Below are 25,935 nucleotides of genomic sequence, written 5' to 3' on the forward strand. Positions count from 1 at the left end.
CAAAAAACTGAAAGTAATTAGTAAGCACGGTATGAACAATGTAAAAGGGCCAAAAGTAAGTTCAGAAAATTCCCTGTATGTGGACAATATAGAGTTGCCGGTTCAAATCCAATGTGGCAGGTTCGAGACGTTTTTCTGAAATTCAGCAATTTAAGGAGAATTTGTGTGTGTATTGTTGGAATTGGCTTGCTCGACACAGCCAGACGGAGAACTTACAAAAAAGACATTCGGAAAGTCGTAACTTTTTATTATTTTACTGATACAGATGCTTTTACAAACTTCATATATCTAGAAATGGTGGTAATTGTTGTCTGGCGTGCGGAACTGCCTGTAGACGCTAGAAATTATGCCGGGCGTGCTGAAGCCGAGCAGAATACTGGCACTAATCCATGGCTTGTAGCTCAGCCATATTGAGGACACAATCACTGCAAACAGCGCTACCGAAAAAGCAATATTGGGTGACAATATTCCATCCAGAACGATAAATTGAAACAATCTTCTAAATTTAATAGCTGGAAATAAACAAAAACATCTATTGTGAAAAGCACTATCTCTCGCTACCGATTCATTTTTTTGTCAATTACTACATCTAATTTAATTTGGCTACTATAGCTAACTGGCATGACAGAATGGCTCATAAGATTCAAGGTCTGTATGCTCACCTAAAACATCTAAGAGAAAGGTGAAGCAAGATGTAGCCAGGTAGAGTAGCAGCCAGCTGACACTCCTATAGAACCTGATCATCCAGATGTTCTTGTTGTGCTCATTCTTGATCATATCTTCAGGACAGACCTTTCCTTTCTCCAGGAATATCACATCCTCACCGCCAAGCAGATTACCACGTTGTCGGGCAATGACGCTCACCTGTAACACAGAGCGAATATGCACTATATAAGTAAGTAGCACATAAAAATGTCTTGTGAGTTTTTTTTTATATTTATTTCAGTTAACCGTTTATATAAACATAACGTAGGCGCCACGGTAGCCGACGTGAGGCGAGACATGTAAAGCTATTGTAATATTGTATTGTGGTACTGGGTTCTAGTCCCGGTCTTAGGCCTTGTATTTTATTTAATGGTTAATAAAAGAAATTTATTAAAACTGTCCGGTAGGACAGTTGTATAAGGGTTGACCATCAAAAACTGCACGAAAAAGTGTAACGTTGAAAAACACCCAACTTTGACAATTTTTTTCTATTTTTCTATAAAAGATAAAATTCCCAAATTTTCTTTAAATCTTACTCCAAACCATCCTTTATAACTAATTTTTTTGCAACCACCCAGATCTAATAGGTTTCGAGACAAAAGTTGCCGAAAATGAGTAAAAACGGCTTTTTCAAAAAATGTTCTTGTTGTTGTTGTTGTTCTTGTTACCTTTTTTGTAAACAACGTAGCGCCTAAACGCGCGAACCGATTTTCATGAATGAGGTGTCATTCGATTCGGAATTTTATGTAGATGTGCCTTTTGGGGGTCTCGGCGCTGTACATTGAATAGGAGAGGAGTTAGCCCCCTTTATGTAAGGCCCCCTCCATAATTATTATTACTAATTACTCTGTAAACCTTGGCCCGATTTTGACAAAATTTGGTAGGATGATAGGGTTAGGGCTCCCCTACGTAACATTAAAGCGGCGATCTGCTCTTACACTTGTTAAGGGGAAGTATAGCAATCGTTGCAAATTATCGACACGTGAACCGATTTTCATGAATGAAGTGTCATTCGAATCGAAATTTTGTACAGATTTGTACTTTAATAGTCTCGACGCTATGCCTCATAAGGAGGGGAGTTCGCCCCACCCAAATAAGGCCCTTTCTAAAACTATTATTACCAATAATTCTACAAAGCTTAGTCCGATTTTGATAAAATTTATCACGAAGAAGTGATTAAAGCTCCTCTACGTGACTGTGAAGTGCCATCATGCTCTTACACCTACTAAGAGGAAGTACTGCAATCGTTAAAATTATCAATGAGTGAACCCATTACACCAATGAATTGTCGTTCGATTCAAAAACTTTGCCTTTTAGGGAGAAGTACTGTAATCGCAGTTTATTTTTCTTGCTCCTCTTAAAAGGAAGTACTGAAATCGCAGTTTAATTTTGCTATTTACGTACAAATACCTTCCTATTTTATTCAAAACGCTTTCTCAAAAAAATGGTTATTGAGGATGGTTTGGGGACCGCAACTATAACCATTCTTTAAAAAGATCTCTCCAGTGGTAGTTACGGTTCCGATTTAACACCTTATCAAGTTATAATGATAGAATAGCTTATACCAAATTTTAAAAAAATCTGTAAAGCAGATATGTAACTTTGCAAAATAAACAAAAAGAAAAATCTATCCAAAGGGTACAAAAATCTCCGTAACAAAAACTTACAGTTTAAAAAGTTAAGTATAAGGGTTGATTAAACGCTAAAAGGTACACAAATCAGCAAGTATCTAACATTTCATTAATTCTTCATTAATATTTAAGTAATTTTACTGCATTAATTTTCATTAATATTTTTTAGAATTTATTAGATGTCACAGACCCTTATGCTGGCCAGTTCATTCATAATAGTTATAATTGTGATAAAATGTATACTATATCTTCGAATAAATAGGTACTTTATTTTAACTCTTTTCCAAATTATTCTTCTGATTTCTCTTTAATGTGCCCTTTATTCTGAAGTTGTCACATATACATGCATGTTAAATTAGAAAAAGACAAATTTAGAGTCGGCTACTGTTTAAATTTGAATCACGGAGAATTTAAAACAATATTTCAGTCTTGAATTCGTCTTACCGAAATATTAGTGAGGACAAATAACACACAGTTAATAACAAGTAGATTATTCAACATTATTTATTTATTTCTCAATTGTAATTTAATTTAGTTCCCCTAATTTTACTTATGGTAAAATACTGGAATAATTAGCTGTCCTAAAAATATGCATATCTTATTTATCTTATATTACATATATACAACATTGTGGGAAGAACACCTAGATTGAGAATGTAATTGAAGAAAACTATATTATTTTCTATACAGCCAGATTAATTATTACCTATTATTATAAACGTTTGACTACTACATAAAATAACAATTACTTTAATCAAAGAATGAACTTAAACCGACGATTTTTATTTAAAAATAAAAATAAATAAATAAAATCATTGATGTATGTTGGTGTAAGCAATTTTTAAAAAATTTTATGAATTTTTTAGCCTCATATTTTTTTATTTTTTATAACGTTTTCTTTTTCACCTGTAATCAATAGTTTGATTATTATAGATAAATAGATATTACAGTCAATCTAAGTTAAATGGTGTGCTACTTGAACAAATATTTTGTAGATGAAAATGGCCAGCATTAGGGTATGTGACATCTAATAAATTCTTAAAAAATATTAATGAAAATTAATGCGGTAAAATTACTTAAATAATATCAATGAAGTATTAATGAAATGTTGGGTACTTGCTGATTTGTGTACCTTTTGGCGTTTAATCAACCCTTATACTTAACTTTTTAAACTGTAAGTTTTTGTTACGGATAGTATAGCATGTTTGCTACTCGCCTACGTCCACGACACCTAATTGGTAGTTGGACGCAAAGCCCGCCTGAAAAAAATAAACATAACGTTATTATTGTAATTTCGTTATTAAATATGGTTACTTGTCATTCACTGTACAGTATTTTTTAGTTTTTAAAATCTCAGGGAAACATTCGAATCACTCCGCCCGCTAATTACGTACTCAATCAATTATCAAAAGTAATCAATCAATTAGCGTACAGAAATTCAAATTCAAAAGTCCCTGATTTTTTTTATTGGCTTAGTTGTCTCATTAAGACTTTTATATAGAAAAACAAAACTTGTTGTTCAAAACGATCTTCTACAACGTTCAGATTTCACTATTTTACGAAAAAAAAACCTCTGAACTGGATGAGAAATATGAGGACGTGAAAACTGATTGATTGCAGCAGGGAAAGACCATGAAGAATTTTTGTAATTCTTATTTGCAATAATAATTATCTTTATAACCCAAATATCTATGAATCATCCACAACTACGGACCTCAATCGAGTGAGGCTGACCATATTTATTGCAATTTTGTTTTTTGTTCTATAATACCCACATATTAGTGAAATTTTTGAATAGATAATGTGTCCAGTGGAATGCGGCTCTAATATATACATATTATTATAGGTTAATAACAATAATTTAGATTTGAAGAATTCGGATGATATTTTTGAATTGTGAGGAATAAAAAAAGAAATGTTTCAGCAAAAAAAAAAATTTTAATTTCGTCAAAAGTTAACAAACTAAAAACGAAGTAAATCATTGTCTTTGCATTCATGGATAATAACCATGGATTATAATTTACAATAAAAATTATTAGCTGTTTTACTGATTTAAGGGCAGTTTAGTGTACAAAGTTGTCACCCTTACTTCATATTGGTAGAAATAAAAAACTTACCACATCGCCAGGCATGCCTGCATATGAAAATTGGATCCTTAGATCGCCCACATGGGGGTCCCAAACATCCGCAGTATGGTAATAGAGTCCGGCGTGCATCTTGATATCGCGTCTTTCCGGCCGTTCATCGCTTGTCACCAACGTGAACTCCGTGAATTTCCACTTTAGTTCAGCCGATAGTACGAATGCTCCAACCTTCACCATATCGCTCATGTACTGGTGACTTTTCACTGGGAACTTGCTGCAAAAATAAATAGTGACTAAATGAAAGCAATAGGGACACCAAAAAAATGTTTCTATAAATGGTAGTTTCTAAATACAGATCATAAAACCCTTTTATATAATCTCCCTAACAAAAACTTACAGTTTAAAATGTTAAGTATAAGGGTTGATTAAACGCCAAAAGGTACACAAATCAGCAAGTATCTAACATTTCATTAATTCTTCATTAATATTTAAGTAATTTTACTGCATTAATTTTCATTAATATTTTTTAGAATTTATTAGATGTCACAGACCCTTATGCTGGCCATTTTCGTCTACAAAATATATGTTCAAGTAGCTCTGTAGATTGACTGTAATATCTAGTTATTTATAATAATCAAACTGTTAATTACAGGTTAAAAAGAAAAACGTTATAAAAAATATAAAAAAATTATGAGGCTAAAAAATTCAAAACCTTTTTTAAAAAATGCTTACACCAACATACATCAATGATTTTGTTTATTTTATTTATTTATTTTTATTTTTAAATAAAAATCGTCGGTTTAAGTTCATTCTTCGATTAAAGTAATTGTTATTTTATGAAGTAGTCAAACGTTTATAACAACAGGTAATAATTATCGCAAATAATACAGTTTTCTTCAATTACATTCTCAATCTAGGTGTTCTTCCCACTATGTTTATGTATGTAATATAAAATAAATGAGATATGCATATTTTTAGGACAGCTAATTATTCCAGTATTTTACTATAAGTAAAATTAAGGGGATTAAATTAAATTACAATTGAGAAATCAATAATTGTTGAAAGAATAATCTACTTCTTATTAACTGTGTGTTATTTGTGCTCACATATTTCGGTAAGACGAATTCAAGACAGTAGCCGACTCTAACTTTGTCTTTTTCTACTTTAACATGCATGTACGTATATGTGATTTATCATAATTATATCAAAAAAATATTATAAATGAACTGGCCAGCATAAGGGTCTGTGACATCTAATAAATTCTAAAAAATATTAATGAAAATTAATGCAGTAAAATTACTTAAATATTAATGAAGAATTAATGAAATGTTAGATACTTGCTGATTTGTGTACCTTTTAGCGTTTAATCAACCCTTATACTTAACATTTTAAACTGTAAGTTTTTGTTAGGGAGATTTTTGTACCTTTTGGATAGACTGTCCTTTTTGTCTATTTTGCAAAGTTACATATCTGCTTTACAGATTTTTTTAAATTTGGAATAAGCAATTCTATCATTATAAACTGATAAGGTGTTAAGTCGGAACCGTAACTACCACTGGAGAGATCTTTTTAAAGAATGATTATAATTGCGGTCCTCAAAACCATCCTCAATAACAATTTTTCTGAAAAAGCGTTTTGAATAAAATAGGAAGGTATTTGTACGTAAATAGCAAAATTAAACTGCGATTTCAGTACTTCCTTTTAGGAGGAGTAAGAAAAATAAACTACGATTGCAGTACTTCTCCCTAAAAGGCAAAGAGGCAAAGATTTTTTAATCGAATGACAATTCATTGATTTAAATCGGTTCACTCATTGATAATTTAAACGATTGCAGTACTTCCTCTTAGTAGGAGCATGAGAATCGGCAAGGTAGAGGAGCTTTAACCACTTATTCGAGCTGAATTTTATCAAAATCGGACTAAGCGTTATGGAAATATTGGTAATAATAGTTTTAGATAGGGCCTTACTTGGGTCGGGCAAACTCCCCTCCTTATGAGGCACAGCGTCGAGACTTTAAAAGTGCAAAACTGTACAAAATTTCGATTCGAATGACACTTCATTCATGAAAATCGGTTCACGTGTCGATAATGTGAAACGATTGCTATACTTCCCCTTAACAAGAGTAAGAACTGATCGCTACTTTAATGTTACGTAGGGGTGCCCTAACCCTATCATCCTACCAAATTTTGTCAAAATCGGGCCAAGGTTTACAGAGTAATTAGTAATAATAATTATGGAGGGGGCCTTACATAAAGGGGGCTAACTCCTCTCCTATTCAATGTACAGCGCCGGGACCCCCAAAAGGCACATCTACATAAAATTTTGAATCGAATGAAACCTCATTCATGAAAATCAGTTCGCGCGTTTAGGCGCTACGTTGTTTACAAAAAAGGTAACAACAACAACAAGAAGAAGAAGAAAAAGAACAACATTTTTTGAAAAAGCCGTTTTTGCTCATTTTCGGCAACTTTTTTCTCGAAACCTATTAGATCTGGGTTGTTGCAAAAAAATTACAGTCATAAAGGAGGGTTTGCCCTTTATTTTAAAGAAAATTTGGGAATTTTATCTTTTATAGAAAAAAAGAAAAAAATTGTCAAAGTTGTGTGTTTTTCAACGTTACGCTTTTTCGTGCAGTTTTTGATGATCAACCCTTATACAACTGTCCTACCGGACAGTTTTAATGTAGTATGGTATTTTTTAACTATTGCCATGTTATACCAGGATGTAAGAATGGAGTTTATGCTTTTTAAGCTTATGAAAAGTTCTATGTTAATGAAGCAATGACAGATTCAAATCAAGGAATACTTAAACCATATCAAACCTGTAAATAGGTTTGATAATGCCACAAAGTGAATCCAAAAAAGATTATTTTATGGCGATGTATGTATAATATTGAAGATAATTTAGGCGCCACGATAGCCGAGAAATTATAGTTGAGGCCCGCAAAGTTAAGTGTATTGTGGAGGTACTGTGTTCGATTCTTAGTCAAAGCCTTGAATTTTATTAAAACTGTCCGGTAGGACAGTTGTATAAGGGTTGATCGTCAAAAAGTTCACGAAAAAGCGTAACGTTGAAAAACACCCAACTTTGACAATTTTTTTCTCTTTTTCTACAAAAGATAAAATTCCCAAATTTTCTTTAAAATATAAGGCAAACCTTCCTTTATAACATTAATGTTTTTGCAACAACCCAGATCTAATAGGTTTCGAGAAAAAAGTTGCCGAAATTGAGCAAAAACGGCTTTTTCAAAAAATGTTCTTGTTGTTGTTGTTGTTGTTGTTGTTCTCGTTGTTGTTGTTGTTCTTGTTACCTTTTTTGTAAACAACGTAGCGCCTAAACGCGCGAACCGATTTTCATGAATGAGGTGTCATTCGATTCGGAATTTTATGTAGATGTGCCTTTTGGGGGTCTCGGCCCTGTACATCGAATGGGAGAGGAGTTAGCCCCCTTTATGTAAGGCCCCCTCCAAAATTATTATTACTAATTACTCTGTAAATCTTGGCCCGATTTTGATAAAATTTGGTAGGATGATAGGGTTAGGGCTCCCCTACGTAACATTAAAGCGGCAATCTGCTCTTACACTTGTTAAGGGGAAGTATAGCAATCGTTGCAAATTATCGACACGTGAACCGATTTTCATGAATGAAGTGTCATTCGAATCGAAATTTTGTACAGATTTGTACTTTAATAGTCTCCACGCTATGCCTCATAAGGAGGGGAGTTCGCCCCACCCAAATAAGGCCCTTTCTAAAACTATTATTACCAATAATTCTACAAAGCTTAGTCCGATTTTGATAAAATTTATCACGAAGAAGTGATTAAAGCTCCTCTACGTGACTGTGAAGTGCCATCATGCTCTTACACCTAGTAAGAGGAAGTACTGCAATCGTTAAAATTATCAATGAGTGAACCCATTTACACCAATGAATTGTCGTTCGATTCAAAATCTTTGCCTTTTAGGGAGAAGTACTGTAATCGCAGTTTATTTTTCTTGCTCCTCTTAAAAGGAAGTACTGAAATCGCAGTTTAATTTTGCTATTTACGTACAAATACCTTCCTATGTTATTCAAAACGCTTTTTCAAAAAATTGATATTGAGGATGGTTTGGGGGACCGCAACTATAATCATTTTTTAAAAAGATCTCTCTAGTGGTACTTACGGTTCCGATTTAACACCTTATCAGGTTATAATGATAGAATTGCTTATTCCAAATTTTAAAAAAAATCTGTAAAGCTGATATGTAACTTTGCAAAATAAAAGAAAATCTATCCAAAAGGTACAAAAATCTCCGTAACAAAAACTTACAGTTTAAAATGTTTAAGCAATTATAAGTATACGGGTTGATTAAACGCCAAAAGGTACACAAATCAGCAAGTACCCAACATTTCATTAATACTTCATTAATATTTAAGTAATTTTACTGCTTTAATTTTCATTAATATTTTTTAGAATTTATTAGATGTCACAGACCCTTATGCTGGCTACTTCATTTATAATATTTTTTTGTTATATTTATGATGAATCACATATACGTACATGCATGTTAAAGTAGAAAAAGACAAAGTTAGAGTCGGCTATGTCTTGAATTCGTCTTACCGAAATATTCGTGAGCACAAATAACACACAGTTATAACAAGTAGATTATTCAACAACAATTATTGATTTCTCAATTGTAATTTAATTTAGTCCCCCTAATTTTACTTATAGTAAAATACTGGAATAATTAGCTGTCCTAAAAATATGCATATCTCATTTATTTTATATTACATATATACAACATTGTGGGATGAATACCTAGATTGAGAATGTAATTGAAGAAAACTATATTATTTGCGATAAAGCCAGATAATTATTACCTATTATTATAAACGTTTGACTACTACATAAAATAACAATTACTTTAATCGAAGAATGAACTTAAACCGACGATTTTTATTTAAAAATAAAAATAAATAAATAAAATAAAATCATTGATGTATGTTGGTGTAAGCATTTTTTAAAAAATGGTTTTGAATTTTTTAGCCTCATAATTTTTTTTTAATTTTTTATAACGATTTTCTTTTTAACCTGTAATTAACAGTTTGATTATTATATTTGTAAATAACTAGATATTACTGTCAATCTACAGTGCTACTTGAACAAATATTTTGTAGACTAAAATGGCCAGCATAAGGGTCTGTGACATCTAATAAATTCTAAAAAATATTAATTAAAATTAAAGCAGTAAAATTACTTAAATATTAATGAAGTATTAATGAAATGTTGGGTACTTGCTGATTTGTGTACCTCTTGGCGTTTAATCAACCCTTATACTTAACATTTTAAACTGTAAGTTTTTGTTAAAGTTTAATAATTATTGAAAGAATTCCTTGTAAACTATGTTTGCTAGTCGCCTTCGCCCACGACACCTAAATTTATAGTTGGTCGTAAAGCCTTCTTTTTTTTTTTTGTGAAAACGTTTCGGATAAAAGTGAATAGTATTTGAAGGCAAAAAGCAATTTCGAATAAGAAACTAAGCTCGATTACAGAACTTCCTTTTAAGAATAGTATCGCATTCATGAAAATCTATTCCCGATTTTGGTGGAACGTGATATACAAAAAAAGTAAATTCTCCTGCGAACTATTAACTGCTCTTTCTAATTTCTCAAATCCATTTTCCAGACCCCCAAATTTCTCCTCAATTTCGCCAAGCAGAGATTGAAAGTTTTTTTCTTTCATTATTAAAATAAGAAATTCAAAAAAATAAAAAGAGTTAACAAATACTTAAAGATAGATGTTTTGAATACCACAGTTATACCAATAAATCCACTTGTCGCAAGAAACATATTTGACATATTTGATATTTAGTAACATGCGATGTTAAAATGCTAAGAACGTTTTAACATAACACAGTAACTAAAATAAAATTATGCATAAAAATACCTTAACTACTCAATTGTCTTATTAGGAATTAGTTAATAGTATTTTGTGTCACTTTTACTAATTTAATATATAATTTAATATGATCATGCAGCACTGTTTCACACACACACTCTCACCATATTGTTAACTACAGTTATTCGGCTTCAGGACGTGCCGTCACGCTTCATGAAATAAATATATCTCCTGGCTTGTTGGTCAAAATGACTGGTCAAATCTAGAAAATTTTGGGAGAAATTAATAAAGTTTGGGGTCTCAATTTTGGGCGACTTAATACAACTTCAAGGTCAAAATTATTTTGCAAAACAAAATTTCATCTTTTATCAACTGAAATAAGAATAATCATTAATTTTCAACTCTCAAGAGACTTAAGAGAAGTATGATGTTTGGAGTTGTTTGTCTGCAATGGTAGCTTGCATGGAATTAGTGACTGACAGATCGGATCAAATAATAGGTTTGCTGAGAAGGTGATTAAACCAAGCATTTTTGAATTAAGTGAAAAACGTACAGAAATTTCTTGCACCCTAATATTACTTGTGAACACCAGTCGGCGACACTTGCCTCCAGCTTCTTCATCTGTTCCTGAACAAAATGCTTGCACATAAGCTGCTACAGAGTTCTATTATTTACCTTCCAGTCTCTCATTGCACTAGATTTGCCCAAACATTCATACACACCCTCACTCTAACAAAAATCGAGTTACGTTGGGTTGTGATGTCCATGCTCATCATGAAACTTGGAGCTGTCTACCAGTTTATCTTTCCAAGATGTATAGTAAGTGTATCGAGCCGAGCTTCCACTGTCTTTTTTCATTCCGGATAAACTGCAAATGGATAAAAAGGGATTATGCAACAAAAATATCTAAATATCTTAGTTGGTTGCGATGACACTTCATGGCTCTTATAGCAGGTCGCCAGTCGTACATAAGTGGGCGTATTTTCTCTGCATTCCAACACTGTGATGGTTCGGGTTGAATTTTTGTTAAGACAACTTAACTCATGGCTGAAGTGTCTAAAACATCAATACGAGCATCGCCGTTCACGTAGTACATCTGAACTGTGCACTCTGTTCTACTGGATATTTTGAGGAGATAACCCAGGGGCACGTTAGCGCTTGCCTTCTCCACAGCTAGTAGTAATTCTTCCGTTTTTTATTGACCCTCTTCTTGAATAGAGCATTATTGGTGTTGTCATCTGGAAGGCCAGGCAAAGAGATAGTTTGAATTTTTAGAGTTTTATGAAATCCCTGGAAAGTTTCGATCAGGAAGTCACGCACATGAATCGCGTAGTTTTCTTCCTGGGGCAGGACCAATTGTCATTGATACCAGTTTCTAGCAGGTATCAATGAATCATAGGTCAGGTCAATTTGTGCTGTTGCAGAACCTTGGCAAAAGAAGAGGCTGAAAATAAAATTTTGTTCCACTCGATGTAGGACGCATCAGTATGCGAAACGGTTTAATTTTCAGCTGTTCGTGATAGTAGGGTCCAGGTTTTCTCAAATAGCAACGCTGTAATACAACGAACGAATCGAATAGAAAATACGTGGTCCCGGGTTATATCCGCAAGATATCTGGCAGAACATAGTGTAGAGCTCATATGTGCTTCGATAACGACGTTGTTCAGGGTGTCCAGATCAAACATTCATGCATTTAGGAAGTAAAACTATTTGCAGTCGGAATATTCGTACTTCCACGTTTTGACCACTAACAGAAGTTTGAACAACAATTTTGGGCATTAAAATTAATTTTTTTGAAAAATTTATTCGAATAATCTTACATTGTTTATTTTAATGATAATGATTTACTCATGGAGATAGTATTTCTAATTATTTTTCGTTAATTAGAAATTAACACTTGTTTATTTCAAGCAATGGGCATGAAATAGTTCTAAAAAATTTGTATTATTATTTTATTAGCTCTCACGTGAATTGGATGTCAGTTGTATAAATAAATAACATAAAAACAATGTCATAAAACTACTCTTACCGAAAGGTTTAACTAATTTTTCAATAACAATAATTTCTTTTTGGATACCTTTCGATTTTGTGCACGAAACAAATAAGTGTTTTTTAAATAATTAAATAAAAATGGTTGATTGTAATATAATTAGTTGGATGTAAAGCGTTGAGCCCTGATTAGAAAAAATCCCCAAAACTTTTACTAATAATATTCTCTTACGATTTTATCTTACTTTAGTTCTCGATATTTTAAACTCATGCTTTCTCAAACTTCGAATTTTATAAAATAAATTTCATTTTTAATAACATTATTCAGACTGTAAAGCTACACTTTACACTGGAATTTAATTTAACTTTTAACCTACCCCCATCCCTTTAAAGAATGCCCTAAAACCAATATTCCTAAGAATTATCAAAATTTTCTTCACCCAACTGATGAATAAATATCTGCCCCCCCCCCAAAAAAAACAAGCATGTAGTGACGAACACATAACGAAATTAACCTTTACTATGGACCCAACCTAATTTTCTAGGTTTCATTAACTATTAAATTATTCTAATATTTATGTTAGATACTGTAGAGTGGTTATTCTAGCTCCATGAAGGCAACAGCGGGAAACAAGTGAGTCTGCTTGAGAGATGGTAGCATGGAAAGTTGTGCTATCAGCAACAGCTGGCTTGAAGTGGTTTGGCAAGTAGCTGACTGAAAGGCCGTGCCTATAGGCCAACGATTTCCGTCCTGAAAGGGGAAGTCTCACTCGAACGGGCGAGTCTCTCCACAGTATAAATTACTACACAGACATTCCCTGTACCGATTTAAGCGAAAAATGTTTATTGTGCCGACCCCTTGAGGTCCTAGGAGGGACAACCTCTCATTTTTACAAGGCTTTGTGCCATTACTTTGGCCCAGCTAACCCTACACCTACACGATAAAGCAACACTAGTTACCTAGAATACCTACTGGAACTGCATTGTGGGTCCATAGTAGTGGTATGGTGAGACTAGAGTTGTGAGTTGGGTCACAGCTGGAATCCAAAACTAGTTTTACTGCAACTATCCATATAGCTCACATACCTTGGTGAGATGACCTCCTCAACCCACTGGTACATCTGGACTCGACGTTTCAGTAGAACTGCCGGCACAGAGATACCATAATCAGGTTCAGTCAATGGTTCACCAACCTGTAATATACCTGACACATACACTAATGCTCCATCGTTGATTTGCTCAATTTTCCAAATGTTGTTTATTGTTCTCAAGTCTTGTAGGGCCTGCGCCAGTGATTTGTTTGTATCGATGGCTGCTAGCTGGAAACCGGTTAATATTCTGAACTAATTTTCGATATTTTTAAATAACACTGTGTTTAAAAATGTTCGGGTTTTTTAGTGTGATCAGATATATGGTAGATCTAAACTAGTATTGATTTGGGACACGTTACAGGAAGTTGAGGTTGAAGGAACTGAGAGGTGCTTATCAATGTGCCTGAAGCGTCTGCTAGAACTCAAATTCTCTAGCGATGTCATTTTATGAAAATTTTTACATCACACGAAAAAACCTCTCGCAAAATTGAACCTACAAGTACAATCACAAAGAGTACAGCTTACCTCGTTCCACGACAAGAGCAGTACTGCTGATATTAGAAATGTTGCGCCGATAAATACCTGCAGCCAGGAGAGTTTCAATTCGGAGCGCAGACGATCTTTACGCCTCTGCAAAAACAGGATTATTAGTTACAACTTGGTAGTGCATGCTTGCATAGTATGGGGCCTGGCCAGAACATACTAGTACTGCGACCTCTGTGCTAAAAAATTAGACTCCAATAATCTATTAATACCTCCTGTTTGAATTTCATGATATAAGCCATTCTGAATAACTCCTAAGATCAACCATTACCGCAACTCATCTGGTCTTGAAATAAAATCATTTCTCTGCATTTGGCACCTGGAACATCAAATTTGAAGTAAAGTAGAGCGCTGTTACAGCAGTATGCGAAGGTTTACAAAATTCGGTAGAGATCCAAAAAACGACTGAATTTCTTCAAATTTGTTACTTAACTAACACATTGAATTCCCGTTAATGAGGATTATACATTATACCGAACTGATTTCTCGTCCAGAAACTGAATCAAATGTTTTTCTAGGAAAATATTTCATATATAAGTTTTAATATAAAAAGCTAAAGTATGCATAAAGGGTAACCTTCTTTTGCAAAATGTAAGGTAGAAAACAACGGAAAATACCGAATTGGGTTCCAGTTCGTCTAGATTTCTACTTGTTTTGTCTCTGTTATCTAGTATTGAAGCCAAAGCAAAAATATACATAAAGGGCAGCCTTCTTTTGCAAAATGAAAGGTAAAAAACAACGGAAAAATACCGAACTGGCTTCCAGTTCGTCTAGATGTTTCGTTGAAGAATGTTTTTAAAAAAATAGAGCCTTTTTCGTCGATATATCGAGTTTAAAGAAATCAGCTAAAAGGTTTTGAAGAAAATCGCGAAAAAACTGAAATTACTTTTCAGGAAATTAGCACCAGCGGTCGACGCCGTCTCCTTTGGATTTCAAAGTTTAGCAACTCAAATAATCTTCGTCAATATTATATAAATTACAGGGCCTTTTATATCCTCCATTTTCTCTCCCTGATGTGCATTAAAATGGATTTTTCTGGAAAATGTTGTAAACAAATGTGTGGTACATGTGTGCAATTATTAGTATAATTAATAGTATAAATTAATAATATTAGTAGTATAAAGAACCATTATCGAGAAAACCTATAGAAAAAAAGTTTAAAACAATCTTCTGTGAAATTATGAGGGATTTAGCCAGCCAAGTTAAATTCGGGTCTGATACTAGAACCCGGACATAGTTTGAAGTTTTTTCTTTCTTCATTTTTTTTGTTTGGCCTAGAGTTCACAAATAAAACCACTTTTTGGATCAAAGAACTTCAACGCAGTATATGTTCGGTGATATTTAATTTAATTAGAGAAATTTGGCGAGATCACGCCACTAATAATAGAAAGTCCTGCTGCCATACTCAACAATTTGATGATTGTGTATCAATCTTTTGCAAAGGAATTTTAATCCAGATTAAAAAAAGTGCGTGTATTTTTAGCCTTTAGCTGTAGTTTAGAGGGCTGCCACTAGGCAGATTTTTTTAGCTAAAAAAAAAAAAAACGAGGCTTTAAAATATATGCGAATGCATTAAGTACTGTTTAGTGTACAATATATTAGATCTACTTAGAAGACTGTGCAAGAGTTAAAACTTTTTCAGTAACTTTCAGTAAAAATTTGTAAGTGTACGATTTTAGATTGTACGCCTTGGATCACCAATTAAGGATACACCACTAAAGAAAGTTACAAGTTATTTTGGATTTGGACTGGAAAAGCTGAAAAGTTGGTGGGGATCTAGTGAGTTGAAGAGGCGGTACGGAGTACCGTTAGTTAGTCCAGTGTCGACTCCCCACTGCCTAAGTACTGTAGTCATTCCCACATTTTTGAACCAAACTCAAAACGTAGTATTAGTTACAACAATAATCAAGTTAAAAAAGTAGTTTAAAACCTTTTATTTTTTTATCAGTTATAAACTTGAATGAAAAATTAATGTGTTACAAAAACGCAGGTGCAATGAATCTAAGACAATCTGTGTCTATCTTGTTAAGATGGCCAATATTCAATTCCGTTCCTACACTAATAAGGTAAGTAAGTAGTTCTGATACGAGCACCACTTAATTTTACCTCATTTAAACATAGTCAATTTCCATTAAAAATTGTATTTTTTGTTCATATTGCTGTCAATATTTGCAAGTTTCGTCTCTGAAAAACAACGCTAGTCAGTATCGTCCCCGCTCATCCTGACTCCCCATAAATGTTTTTTTTTAATGTCAGACAAAACCAACATTATTTAGTGCACCAAGTTGATCAAGAGAACTGAAAAAGCCGAATAGTAAAGTGACAATATTCCAGTATTTTCTTAGCTAGGAATTTCAGGAACAAATTCAATATCTACTGCATTAACATGTATTGTAAAAATGACATTAAAGATGAGCCTAACGTCATCTCCCTCCTAAAACCGTATAAATTAATTTTCATCGAAACGTTTAAACGAGAGAGATATTCCGACATGTGTGCATTGTGTAAAAGGTTTCAAACAAAATTGAACGGCAAAAAAATTGTCAACAAAGACGTTCTTTCTGTTAATTAATAATAATAATTAATAAGGGACTCCATCATGCCCTAAAGTAAGGCGTAAGAACTGATCAAGACAAAATGAACACTCGACCTCAAAGACGTGGCCGTTTACCTTGACCAGCAAGATCTAGTGGGATGAATTTGTATATTTCATGCTGATCCTAAATAACTTACCTGTCCAGCCCAAAAGCTCCAAGGGCCGTAGGTGGAGAAATGTTCCTCAGAAGAGCTGCCAGAATTTTGCCGAACAATCGCAAGTGCATGTCCTCATCCACTCCTGGATGCCCTAGAAGTCCTCACATCAGTCTAAACTTTGTAAGAAAGTATCCCAGATTATAAACCTGATTTTGGCTAAACCTGTACCTCTTCGTAACACCAACAAAGTCACGGAAATAAAGGAAGAATCTTGTGTTTAGGGAGAGTGGCCACTTCCTGCCAAGCACACATAAGCTAGTGCGTTTTTAATCTGTCCTTAGACCGTACATCCTCGTTCTATCCAAGTATAAAAAAAATAATTACGTGTAGATAATTTATTGGTATCGAAAGTACTAAAGAAATTCGGATGTGGACGATTTCTTTTAAACAGGTGCCTACATGTTATGACGTGGCAGTTTAGGGATTCTTGTGCTTGCTCTTCCCCCAAAATGAACTATTTTTCTGGCAATAAGTTACAAAGATAAAATGAAAACAAAGATAAATAGTTAACGAACTTCAAAGAAAATCGTTGGAGCTATTTTTGACAAAAAGAGCAAAACTAAAAAATCATTTCCGTTAAGTCGCCGGAACTACCGGATCAACTACCGGTTGAAGAAAGTCAACCAAAACCTTAGTATCTTATGAAACCACATCAACAAAGGTATTGAGTTATTTTGTACACACGTGCATTATAAATACACATCCCAAAAACAAGTTATTTGTGTTCTAGAACCTAGAAAACGTATGTTTCGGTTGCAAACTGGTTATCGAACAAGATTAAATTACTTTAAATAATAATATTGTAATAAGAGGAAATAAAATTAATAGTTGCTATAAGAAAATACTAGGGAAGAGATTAGCTATGATGCGGCAATATTTTTAGTAGGAAGGGGATGAAAAAATACATAAAAATGACCTATCGCGTGCTCTTCTTTCTCTTTGATAACAAGTTAAAAAATTGAAATATGATTAATAAATACCAGATCTTGAAATGGCCTAGCACCTTTAATTTTGAAGATATCGAATTGCGGTTTTCGGTTTCTTTAATAACTTTTTATACTTTTTAAAACTGTGTATATGAAAATGGGGGTCAACTGCGAACCCTTACTTTTTTGGACGCGCGTTTGCCGCGTATGCGGGCAGGAATCTAAAATCAAGTCACATATTCAGAAACTAGACGTGACTGGCAACAAATTTTTCCTCTACCATTTTTAGCTCAAATCAACCGTTTGAGCATGAAATGCATTTGAGCCGTCTTAAAATGAACACCTTGTATATTGGTATATTTGTGAATGTAGCTATTAACAAATACGAAATATGATGACACAATCGTCTTACATACAAGATGTATTTTAACACACTTTAAATACACTATTACGTAAGGTTGTATTTAAGGAGTTTTACAACGGATTTTATGTAAACTTCAGTCATAACTAAATATAGAAGTTATTAAAGGCAACAAAACTCTGTTTTGTATTTGAGTGCGTTAGTAAATTCTATCACAAAGATGGGATAAAATTACAAGCTTAAAACTTTTACTGTTGAAAGTTACATTAACCTACGTAATATAAGTTTCCATTGGGGGAGGGGGATGACGGCAATTAAAGACATTTAATAACGCGTTACGACATTTTGGTGAACAATATATTATCTTAATACACGGTGCATGCTTCGAAAGGTATGTCAGCTGAAGTATATGGTCGCTGAAGTTAATGATGCAGCTGTATGTTGTTGAGGAAAACTTTTAAGCGCCGACCGATTATATCCCACATTGGATTTGAAGTGAAAGGATGAGCTGGCCAAGGCAAACTCATTAGGTTCTCTTACTATTAGTGTGGTTTCCGCTTTGATTTCTTCAGACCGATACATATACAGAACGATGGAAAAAGATGTTTTCCTTAGACCAGGATTTCACTTTGATTTCTAAAAGAAAATGTTTGCTCTTTTGTACTGTTTTTTCTTGCGTGTAAAGCTGACTTCTGGCAATTCTTAGCGTAGTGGAACTTCAATTGTTTACAAGGGAAGGGATTAGCTATGCGGTTTGAGTACCGGCAGTGCACTGAAAAAAGCTCCGGGCTCCAATAACCTCGGATGTTGACGCGCCTTAAATAAATAAATAAAATTGTCTATATTCCTAGAAAATCCTTGATAAACATTATTATTTGTTTGTATAAAACATTCTTGCTGGTGCCATTTCATTTGTCACGAAGGTTGACAAGCTTAACAATTTAGCCTAGTCTGGTAGACATCTCGGTTAGTCTGAGCATACTCTGGACTTTAAAAAAACCATCCATATCTGTCAACTGTGAACAGACTGTTCTTTCTTTCTAGTTTGTATTTCTGTCCTTACAGAAAATAGCTCGTCCACAATCACTGTGCTCAATTCACTTCTATTTAGCACCTTTAACCTATTTCTCCTCGAACCCGTCTTTTTCACGCCTTCTCACAACGTCAAGCTATCTTTTCCTAGAATATCCGATTTTCCTTCTTTTTTTCAGGAGGTTTTCCGTTCTCATACCGACATGGCAATCTCTCGGCCGTATTCTTTAAATGTGATAATCACTAACTTAATGTCCCCGTAAAGATTCAGAAGCTCTTGTTTTTTTCTCTACTTACCATTGTTGTGACACTGAGTTTACAGAAAACCGTTAGTGGTTTAAAACCCCCTAAATTTTATGATATCATACTTAATAATAAATTATAACTTTGTCCAACATCTGAGGCAAAATTAAGTAGCCTAACTGTCCAACATTAAATGTTAAGCAAATTTTGCTTTCGATACAAACAACAATCCGTTTCATTATAACAATTTATTCTATTCTAAAATCTTGTCAAAAGTTTTGATTAGATTACATTTCGTGGGGATGGCCAGATACCCTATCCAAGAAATCTATTGTGGCCCCTCAAATTTGTTTGATTAGACTTAAGAGTTTGGAGAGAGATTTTAGGCTTTAAAGCTAGAAGAAACTAATTTGTTTCGAAATAGCCGTAAACTTAGGCAGAAGTTAATAATGAACTTTATAACCACCTTTTGGAGAAAAATGTACACCCTTCATGGCTATGATTCTTAGTGCATTCATTCTGCGGCATGATGGTATACCCCCCACCCGAATATGGCTGAGATTTGTAAAAGAAGAGCCTTCCTGAAGTAGCAAATTCCCTTATGACCGCACACGCAAACAACAGTGTACCAATGCTCCAGCAGAATGTCTAGGCAACTCCAGGCTTCTATAAACTTGAATAATTCTCAATCTGTGATTAATTCTCGTACAATTTCATCAGAACAAATGTATTGTAATTAGCTCAGTCTGAAAGGCTATCTTATCTTAGATTACTGAGATATAATTAGCTCCCTACATTTCAGCCTCTCAACTTTTTATTGGAGGCGTCTTTTAAGGCACGCAGAGAGACAACTTTAAAGTAATTATTTAATTATTGGTTAAGTTCATTTTATACCTTAAAGATATCCTGCTGTCTAAATTATTTTAAACAGGCTCAGTAAGGAAGTAGGGAGGTTGTAGGCTAAATAATTTTTATGTGAAAGAGCTATGTATTTACTTCTCAAACCGAACCAGCCGCTCAAAAATTTCGGTTAACTTAAGGTTACCTTTTTTAAACAATCCATCTGATATATAATATTTCTTATAAAAAAAACTTTGTCATGCAATCAGAAATGAATTTGTAGGGTGAAAATTCCTTCATATTTATCCAGAAATTCACTGAGTTGGTTATTATCTTTGCAGGTGACCGTTTCAGATATGTGCAATGAGTATTTCTCGGCCGATCCGCAGATGGGCCTGGCTTATCACAATTTGGCTGCTCTGCATGTTCTCTATATTTCATCTGTACCAGTCTGCAAGGTCGCCAATAGTTTTGCAAGCGAATATTTTGAGTGGAACCGTGGCTTCGTTAGTTGTAGATAAGCGACTTTATACAGAAACGCCTAGAACGGATAAATCTAAGATTAATGAGGAATCGCAGATGTTAGTAGAACTGAAGCTGCATATGCCGAATTTGCCCAAAGCTTACATGAACAAAAAAGGTGCAGCTTTAAATGTAAGTACAACGTTCTCTATGTATCTTTCAATATACTAAAGGTTCATAGATGACCCCTTTACCAGAGCCACGAAAGAAGAACACATAGTAATAATAATAATAATAATAATAAATTGCTTAGGGAAGGGATTAGCTATGAGGTTAGCATACTGAACTCCCACGCGGAGGTCCCGGGTTCGAATCCAGCTGCTGACCCTTAGATTTTCTCTTCCTAGGAGCTTCTTACAGCTCACTGTCCGGTGATGGACAGTGTTGTCTGTAACGAGAGAACACTGTCCGGAGGCCGGCAGTGCACTGGAAAAAGCTCCGGGCGTTAATAACCTTAGATGTTGACGCGCCTTAAATCACAAAAAAAAAAAATAAATATGCTTTATTAAATTTTTTAAAAATAAGTTTACAAAAAATCACAATTTAATCTTAAACTGAAGCACCTACTTCATGCATTGAAGTCCGTCAGCAGAAGTTGAATTGTATTGTATCTTATTATAAAAACATATAGTTACATCAAGTTTACATCACTCAATAATAATATAATATATATAACTAAATACAAAATGGCTTACAAACAAAATTAAATTGTATCAAACTAAAAATTAAATTCCTTAATCAAAAAGTTTCTGTATTTCCCGGCCGTTACATTATATTTGTACAGTTTCTCCCAGCTTTGTCCGTTTATATAGCGAATAAATTCGTTTTTATCAAATATACCTTTAGCAAAACATGACTTTTTGAAATCTGCCAAAAACAGGCACGCCGCTATATAATGAGAAATATCTTCTATTTCGTGCAAATTGCACAATGAACATATTTGAGCTTCTTCACTACGGCCAACTCTGTAATTTAAATTAAATAAAGAACCTCTAATTTTAATTATATTTTGAATAAAAAACAAACTATTAATATCTGTTATATAATGGTTAGGTCCAAAATCAAAAGAAAGTTCTTTATAAATACCGTGCCACCTAGAATTCTGTACTCTATTTAAAAGATCATCTTTGAATGAAAGTCTCATCCCACCTAACAAGCCGTCCATTAAATTTCCATCTGCATTATAATGTAATTCATCATAGCCATAACTTCTCAAATCCAGAAACATTCCTTATACCACAATAGTTTCTCGGCTTTTATTTCTTTAGCTAATATTTTAGGAAGGCGTTTGTCAGTTAAAGTGAGAACTTTCTGTACATACTCATATTGATGTTTAAATGTATAAAAAATAAAAGGTTGAAGTCCAGTCTCCAAATATAATAATTAGGAGAATTCCACGGAAGAGAAAAAGCCTCTTCAGAAAATAATTATTTAACGAAAGAACACATTTCAACTGTTTGTCCCCAATCTGTCCCGCCAAGCGTTTAGAGGTGCAGCCCGCAAAGCTAATATGTATTGTGATACTGGGCTCAATTCCTGGTCTATGCTTTTAGGATTTTATTTAACGATTAGAATAAAAGAAATTTATAGTAAAGTAAGTTTGCTATCTGCCTCCTAATAAACTTAAATGAACTATGAGAATAAACTTGCTCCAAATTGCCATTTCAATGTATTGTACAGTATTACCACCCTTCTTTTAAAAACCCTTTTAGTGAGCTTGAGTCGATGCCACTTAATCTTTAAATAAAAGGCTATATTTGAACAAAACATTGATGTCTTAGTGAGGGAAATTCAAGTGAAATTTCACACCAGATTTCCGTTGCAGATGTACTACAAGAACGAGAGTTGCGCCAAGTATCCATCTCTTTTCGACTTAGAGTTCAACAACATTTACTGGCAGAGTTTGTACACGACGAATGGCACGTTTCATCTGTATAACGCATATTATGATATTCGCAAGATGAGTCGTATCGGTCCGGCGGTACGCATTCTCGCCATGATCAACCGAATCGAACCAACAGTCAAAACTCACTGTCAGTTTTGGTTTGAAAATCATAAGGAGCCAGTATTTATTAAGGTTATGGAATATAAATATATTTGGTAAGGTATTACTTTTCTATTACTGCACGTAATAGGGTCTATCAAACAAAATTACAAAACAAAGTGATTGCAGGTATAAGAAGTGGGGCAACTACAAGCAAGGTATCTTCCAGCCCTATCTTATCGCCTGTCAGATACCGCAGCGTTACCACAAACTAGTGCCAGCCTCCGTGTCCTTGGTGGAAAGAGTCTGCGACACACCCACTAACAATCTGCGTGTCCTTTACGACCGACCGGCGCACAAGCAGGGATTCGCTGTTTGCGTTAAGGTGAGTGTTCAGGAGCCTTAGTATCTAGCTGAAGGAGAGAGTGTGACTAAACTAAAGAAATACATAAGTTAGAAATATACTAACTAACGAAATTAAATAGCCAATAACCGATTTAATTACATCTACTCGATGGAGTGCAAAGTCAGAATCATACTAGGCGGATTTGAAGAAATGATGGTAGTTATGGGCGTGGATATAAATGGGGGATCCCAGATTGGAATCCGTGTGTAACTACTAAGGTTTCATTTCTTAGAAAATTTTCATGAGAAGTGTGTACTTCAGCCTCTAATCAAATCTGATTTGTTAGCTGGCGTTAAGCTCGAATGAAGAAATAGACATTACTTTTATTAAGGGTGAAGGCTTGCACTCCGCTCGATAGAGGGCTTAGACTGCCCCGTTACCGTCTGTTTGGTTGTTCAGAGTAAGAAGAAACGGACATCGACAGCTGTGCCGAATATGTGCACTACACATGGATAGGTGAAGACCATTCGACGAGGTGCGCCGAGGCCATTCAGAATGCAGCTCAGTTATTTCGAACAGATTATTAGAATTAAATGGTTTGGTGAAGAATGTAGTACCATTACGAAAGAAAAGAATAAGGCTTACAGTCAAATGATACAAAAAAGCTAACTAGATAAAATTTCAAGTAAACTGCGGCAATAGAAGAGTAGGTATGAGTGTTCTTACCAGATTTTTTAAATTAGGAATCGGTCATTTTTTTTTCATCCCCATTATATTTAAAAAAAAAGAGATATGCGTGGTAATTGAGATGACAGATTGTTTGTAGGGCCTGGATTTTCTTTACCGAGACATTTCATTGCGTCTGCTCGAGTGGATCGAGTTGTTGGCTTTGCTCGGCGCGGACAAGATCTTCTTCTACAAACTGCAGGTCCATCCCAACATTACCAAGGTAAGCACACAACCGACTCTATTATAGCGACTATTGGGCGTAATTCTAGATGGCAAGAAAAGTCAATGCGTTTTTTAACTTATTCTACGGTTCATTGTACGGAATCCAAGAATACAGGACTCCCTAGACCAAGCTTGCTTTACAGACCAAATCGCGTGCATCCTTTACTAATGTAAATTGGAAGTAAAAGAGATATCTAATGAAGGACTGTTGGTAAGTTAGGTGGAAACAAAGTAAAGTGTATGCAGGAGCATTCAAAGAAAAAACGCAGACTTTTTTTACAATCTGGAATTTGCGATCAACCCTTTTATAGATTGTTTCTTTGCAATTTTCCAGGTACTTGAATACTACAAAGAACGTGGCAAGGTGGATGTAACGCCATTAACTTTGCCTGGAGGCCAGCCCAATATTCCAGGCTTCCAGCACATGTATCTGGTCAAGAAGATCAACCATAAACGTCAGAATGAACTTATTCCATACAATGACTGTCTGTACCGCAATCTGTACAAATATGAATATATTGTACTATTAGGTGGGTAGTTTTAGTTGAATAGATGAAAATAAATTTTTCATCACACAACTCCGCAAATGCACCAAATGTGCTAACTAATTCGTTGTAATCTTGCAGATATTGACGAGGTAATCATGCCATTGCAAACGGACTCTTGGGGACAACTCATGAAAGTTGTTCTGCCAAAAGCACTTGCGATTAAGAATGAAACAAGAGCTTCGTATAATGTGCGAAACGTGTACTTCCTTGATGATTTATTACACTCACATGGCTGGTTTAAGGATATACCTAGGTGAGTACTATGACTTTACCAGATAATAAACTGCATTTGCGATGTTCATGAGTTACCACATCGTTACTTGAGCCTTCACTGGTAGTTACACTGTAACTATTTGTACTCAAACTATAACCGCTGTAAGCCACACACAACTCTAGTCATAACAACCACGTTACACCATTTCTAATAACTGATTCTTGAAGCAGCCGCAATAGTTCTTCCAGGTATCCCATTCTTCTAACATCTAAGCAAATAATACATTAAAGGGCAGTATTGAGCAACCCTTGTTGTAACTACTTTTTAATTCTTAAGGAAAAAATCGACTCTTTTACAAACCTGTCCTACCAGAGAGTTGAAATAGACGAGTTATTAGATTACCGTTACTTAATAGTGAAGATTTAGTCATTTAATTTGTGAAGACTTACTATTTGTGACCTAGAAATATAAATTCTAAGCTAACAGTCAAATGTAATCAGGCTTTGGCTAGTTTAGCCAGAAATAAATTTTTGCTTAACATTGCTAGGGGACCTGCAAATGTAGTTTTGTGTGCCATACTTTTGGTTCAAACTGAAACCTACATACACAACTCTAAACTACACTGTATGCGTTCACTGTGCTTCAATACAAAGTTTGTTGTTAATGTTTATTTTTGGCAGGTACCTACACATGTTACAACATGTTTACCGAAGTCAGAATTTCACCAAGCCAAACCAGTATGTTAAGTGCTTCCACAATCCAGAACGAGCACTAATCTTGCACAATCATTTCCCGTTGGCATGCCTTGGATCTGGATGCACTTCATACGGCATAGAGACTACGGATGCACAATTACAGCATTATCGAGCAGACTGTGTCAAGACGTTAAAGAAATCATGCACCGAGTACAGACAGAAAAGTGTTTTGGACACAACAATCTGGAAATTCAAAGAGAAATTAATCCTTCAAACAACAGTTGCTTTGAAAACTTTAGGATTTTTGTAAAAATAAAGTTTACTTTAAACGTATTTTGTTCCATCACCACTTTGACCTAACCAAGTGCAGTCATAAATACTACGTGTAGCTAAAAACAAACTAAATATACCTTAATCAAAGAAACATGCTGAGTCTCCCTTCTCATACGAACCATATGTTTATATTGTATAGTTCAGACAGTCAGAGAAATACTAATTAAAGCTTCACCATTATAATTAAATTTTGAAAAAATGGGAATTCGTTGGTAACACTGCTTTTTCTCCCAAAATAAATGCGAAGCCAGTGAAATGATGGAGCTATT

The 25,935-nt window shown here is 34.3% G+C and overlaps 2 protein-coding genes across 7 annotated transcripts in view; one reads left to right on the top strand and one right to left on the bottom strand.

Moving 5' to 3' along the window:
* Window positions 1-230: 230 nt before the first annotated feature.
* Window positions 231-25,935, bottom strand: part of Tmem43 (Transmembrane protein 43) — a 47,646-nt gene continuing 21,941 nt past the window's right edge. For 3 of the 6 annotated variants that reach the window (XM_074138462.1, XM_074138464.1, XM_074138465.1), the window contains exons 2-8: window positions 14,130-14,236; window positions 13,900-14,004; window positions 13,370-13,602; window positions 11,043-11,162; window positions 4,454-4,694; window positions 663-864; window positions 231-512 (exon numbers count right to left, since the gene is read on the bottom strand). In XM_074138462.1, the coding sequence (XP_073994563.1) occupies window positions 289-512; window positions 663-864; window positions 4,454-4,694; window positions 11,043-11,162; window positions 13,370-13,602; window positions 13,900-14,004; window positions 14,130-14,159 (1,155 nt within the window). In that variant the 5' untranslated portion in view covers window positions 14,160-14,236 and the 3' untranslated portion in view covers window positions 231-288. Of the gene's footprint in view, window positions 513-662; window positions 865-4,453; window positions 4,695-11,042; window positions 11,163-13,369; window positions 13,603-13,899; window positions 14,005-14,129; window positions 14,237-14,803; window positions 14,829-16,650; window positions 16,748-25,935 lie in introns of those variants that run through there. The other 3 variants (XM_074138466.1, XM_074138467.1, XM_074138468.1) reach the window with 3 other exon arrangements.
* LOC141459403 (uncharacterized) lies at window positions 15,716-25,666 on the top strand. Its single transcript, XM_074138461.1, has 8 exons — window positions 15,716-15,983; window positions 20,415-20,727; window positions 22,421-22,695; window positions 22,769-22,964; window positions 23,752-23,874; window positions 24,211-24,406; window positions 24,503-24,677; window positions 25,319-25,666. Exons 2-8 carry the CDS (start codon window positions 20,437-20,439, stop codon window positions 25,641-25,643), a joined length of 1,581 nt encoding a protein of 526 aa, XP_073994562.1. The 5' UTR covers window positions 15,716-15,983; window positions 20,415-20,436; the 3' UTR covers window positions 25,644-25,666.

This window comes from Rhodnius prolixus, unplaced genomic scaffold (genome assembly GCF_049639745.1).
Source record: "Rhodnius prolixus isolate KJV_2025 unplaced genomic scaffold, Rpr scaffold_11, whole genome shotgun sequence".
Lineage (NCBI taxonomy): Eukaryota > Metazoa > Arthropoda > Insecta > Hemiptera > Reduviidae > Rhodnius > Rhodnius prolixus.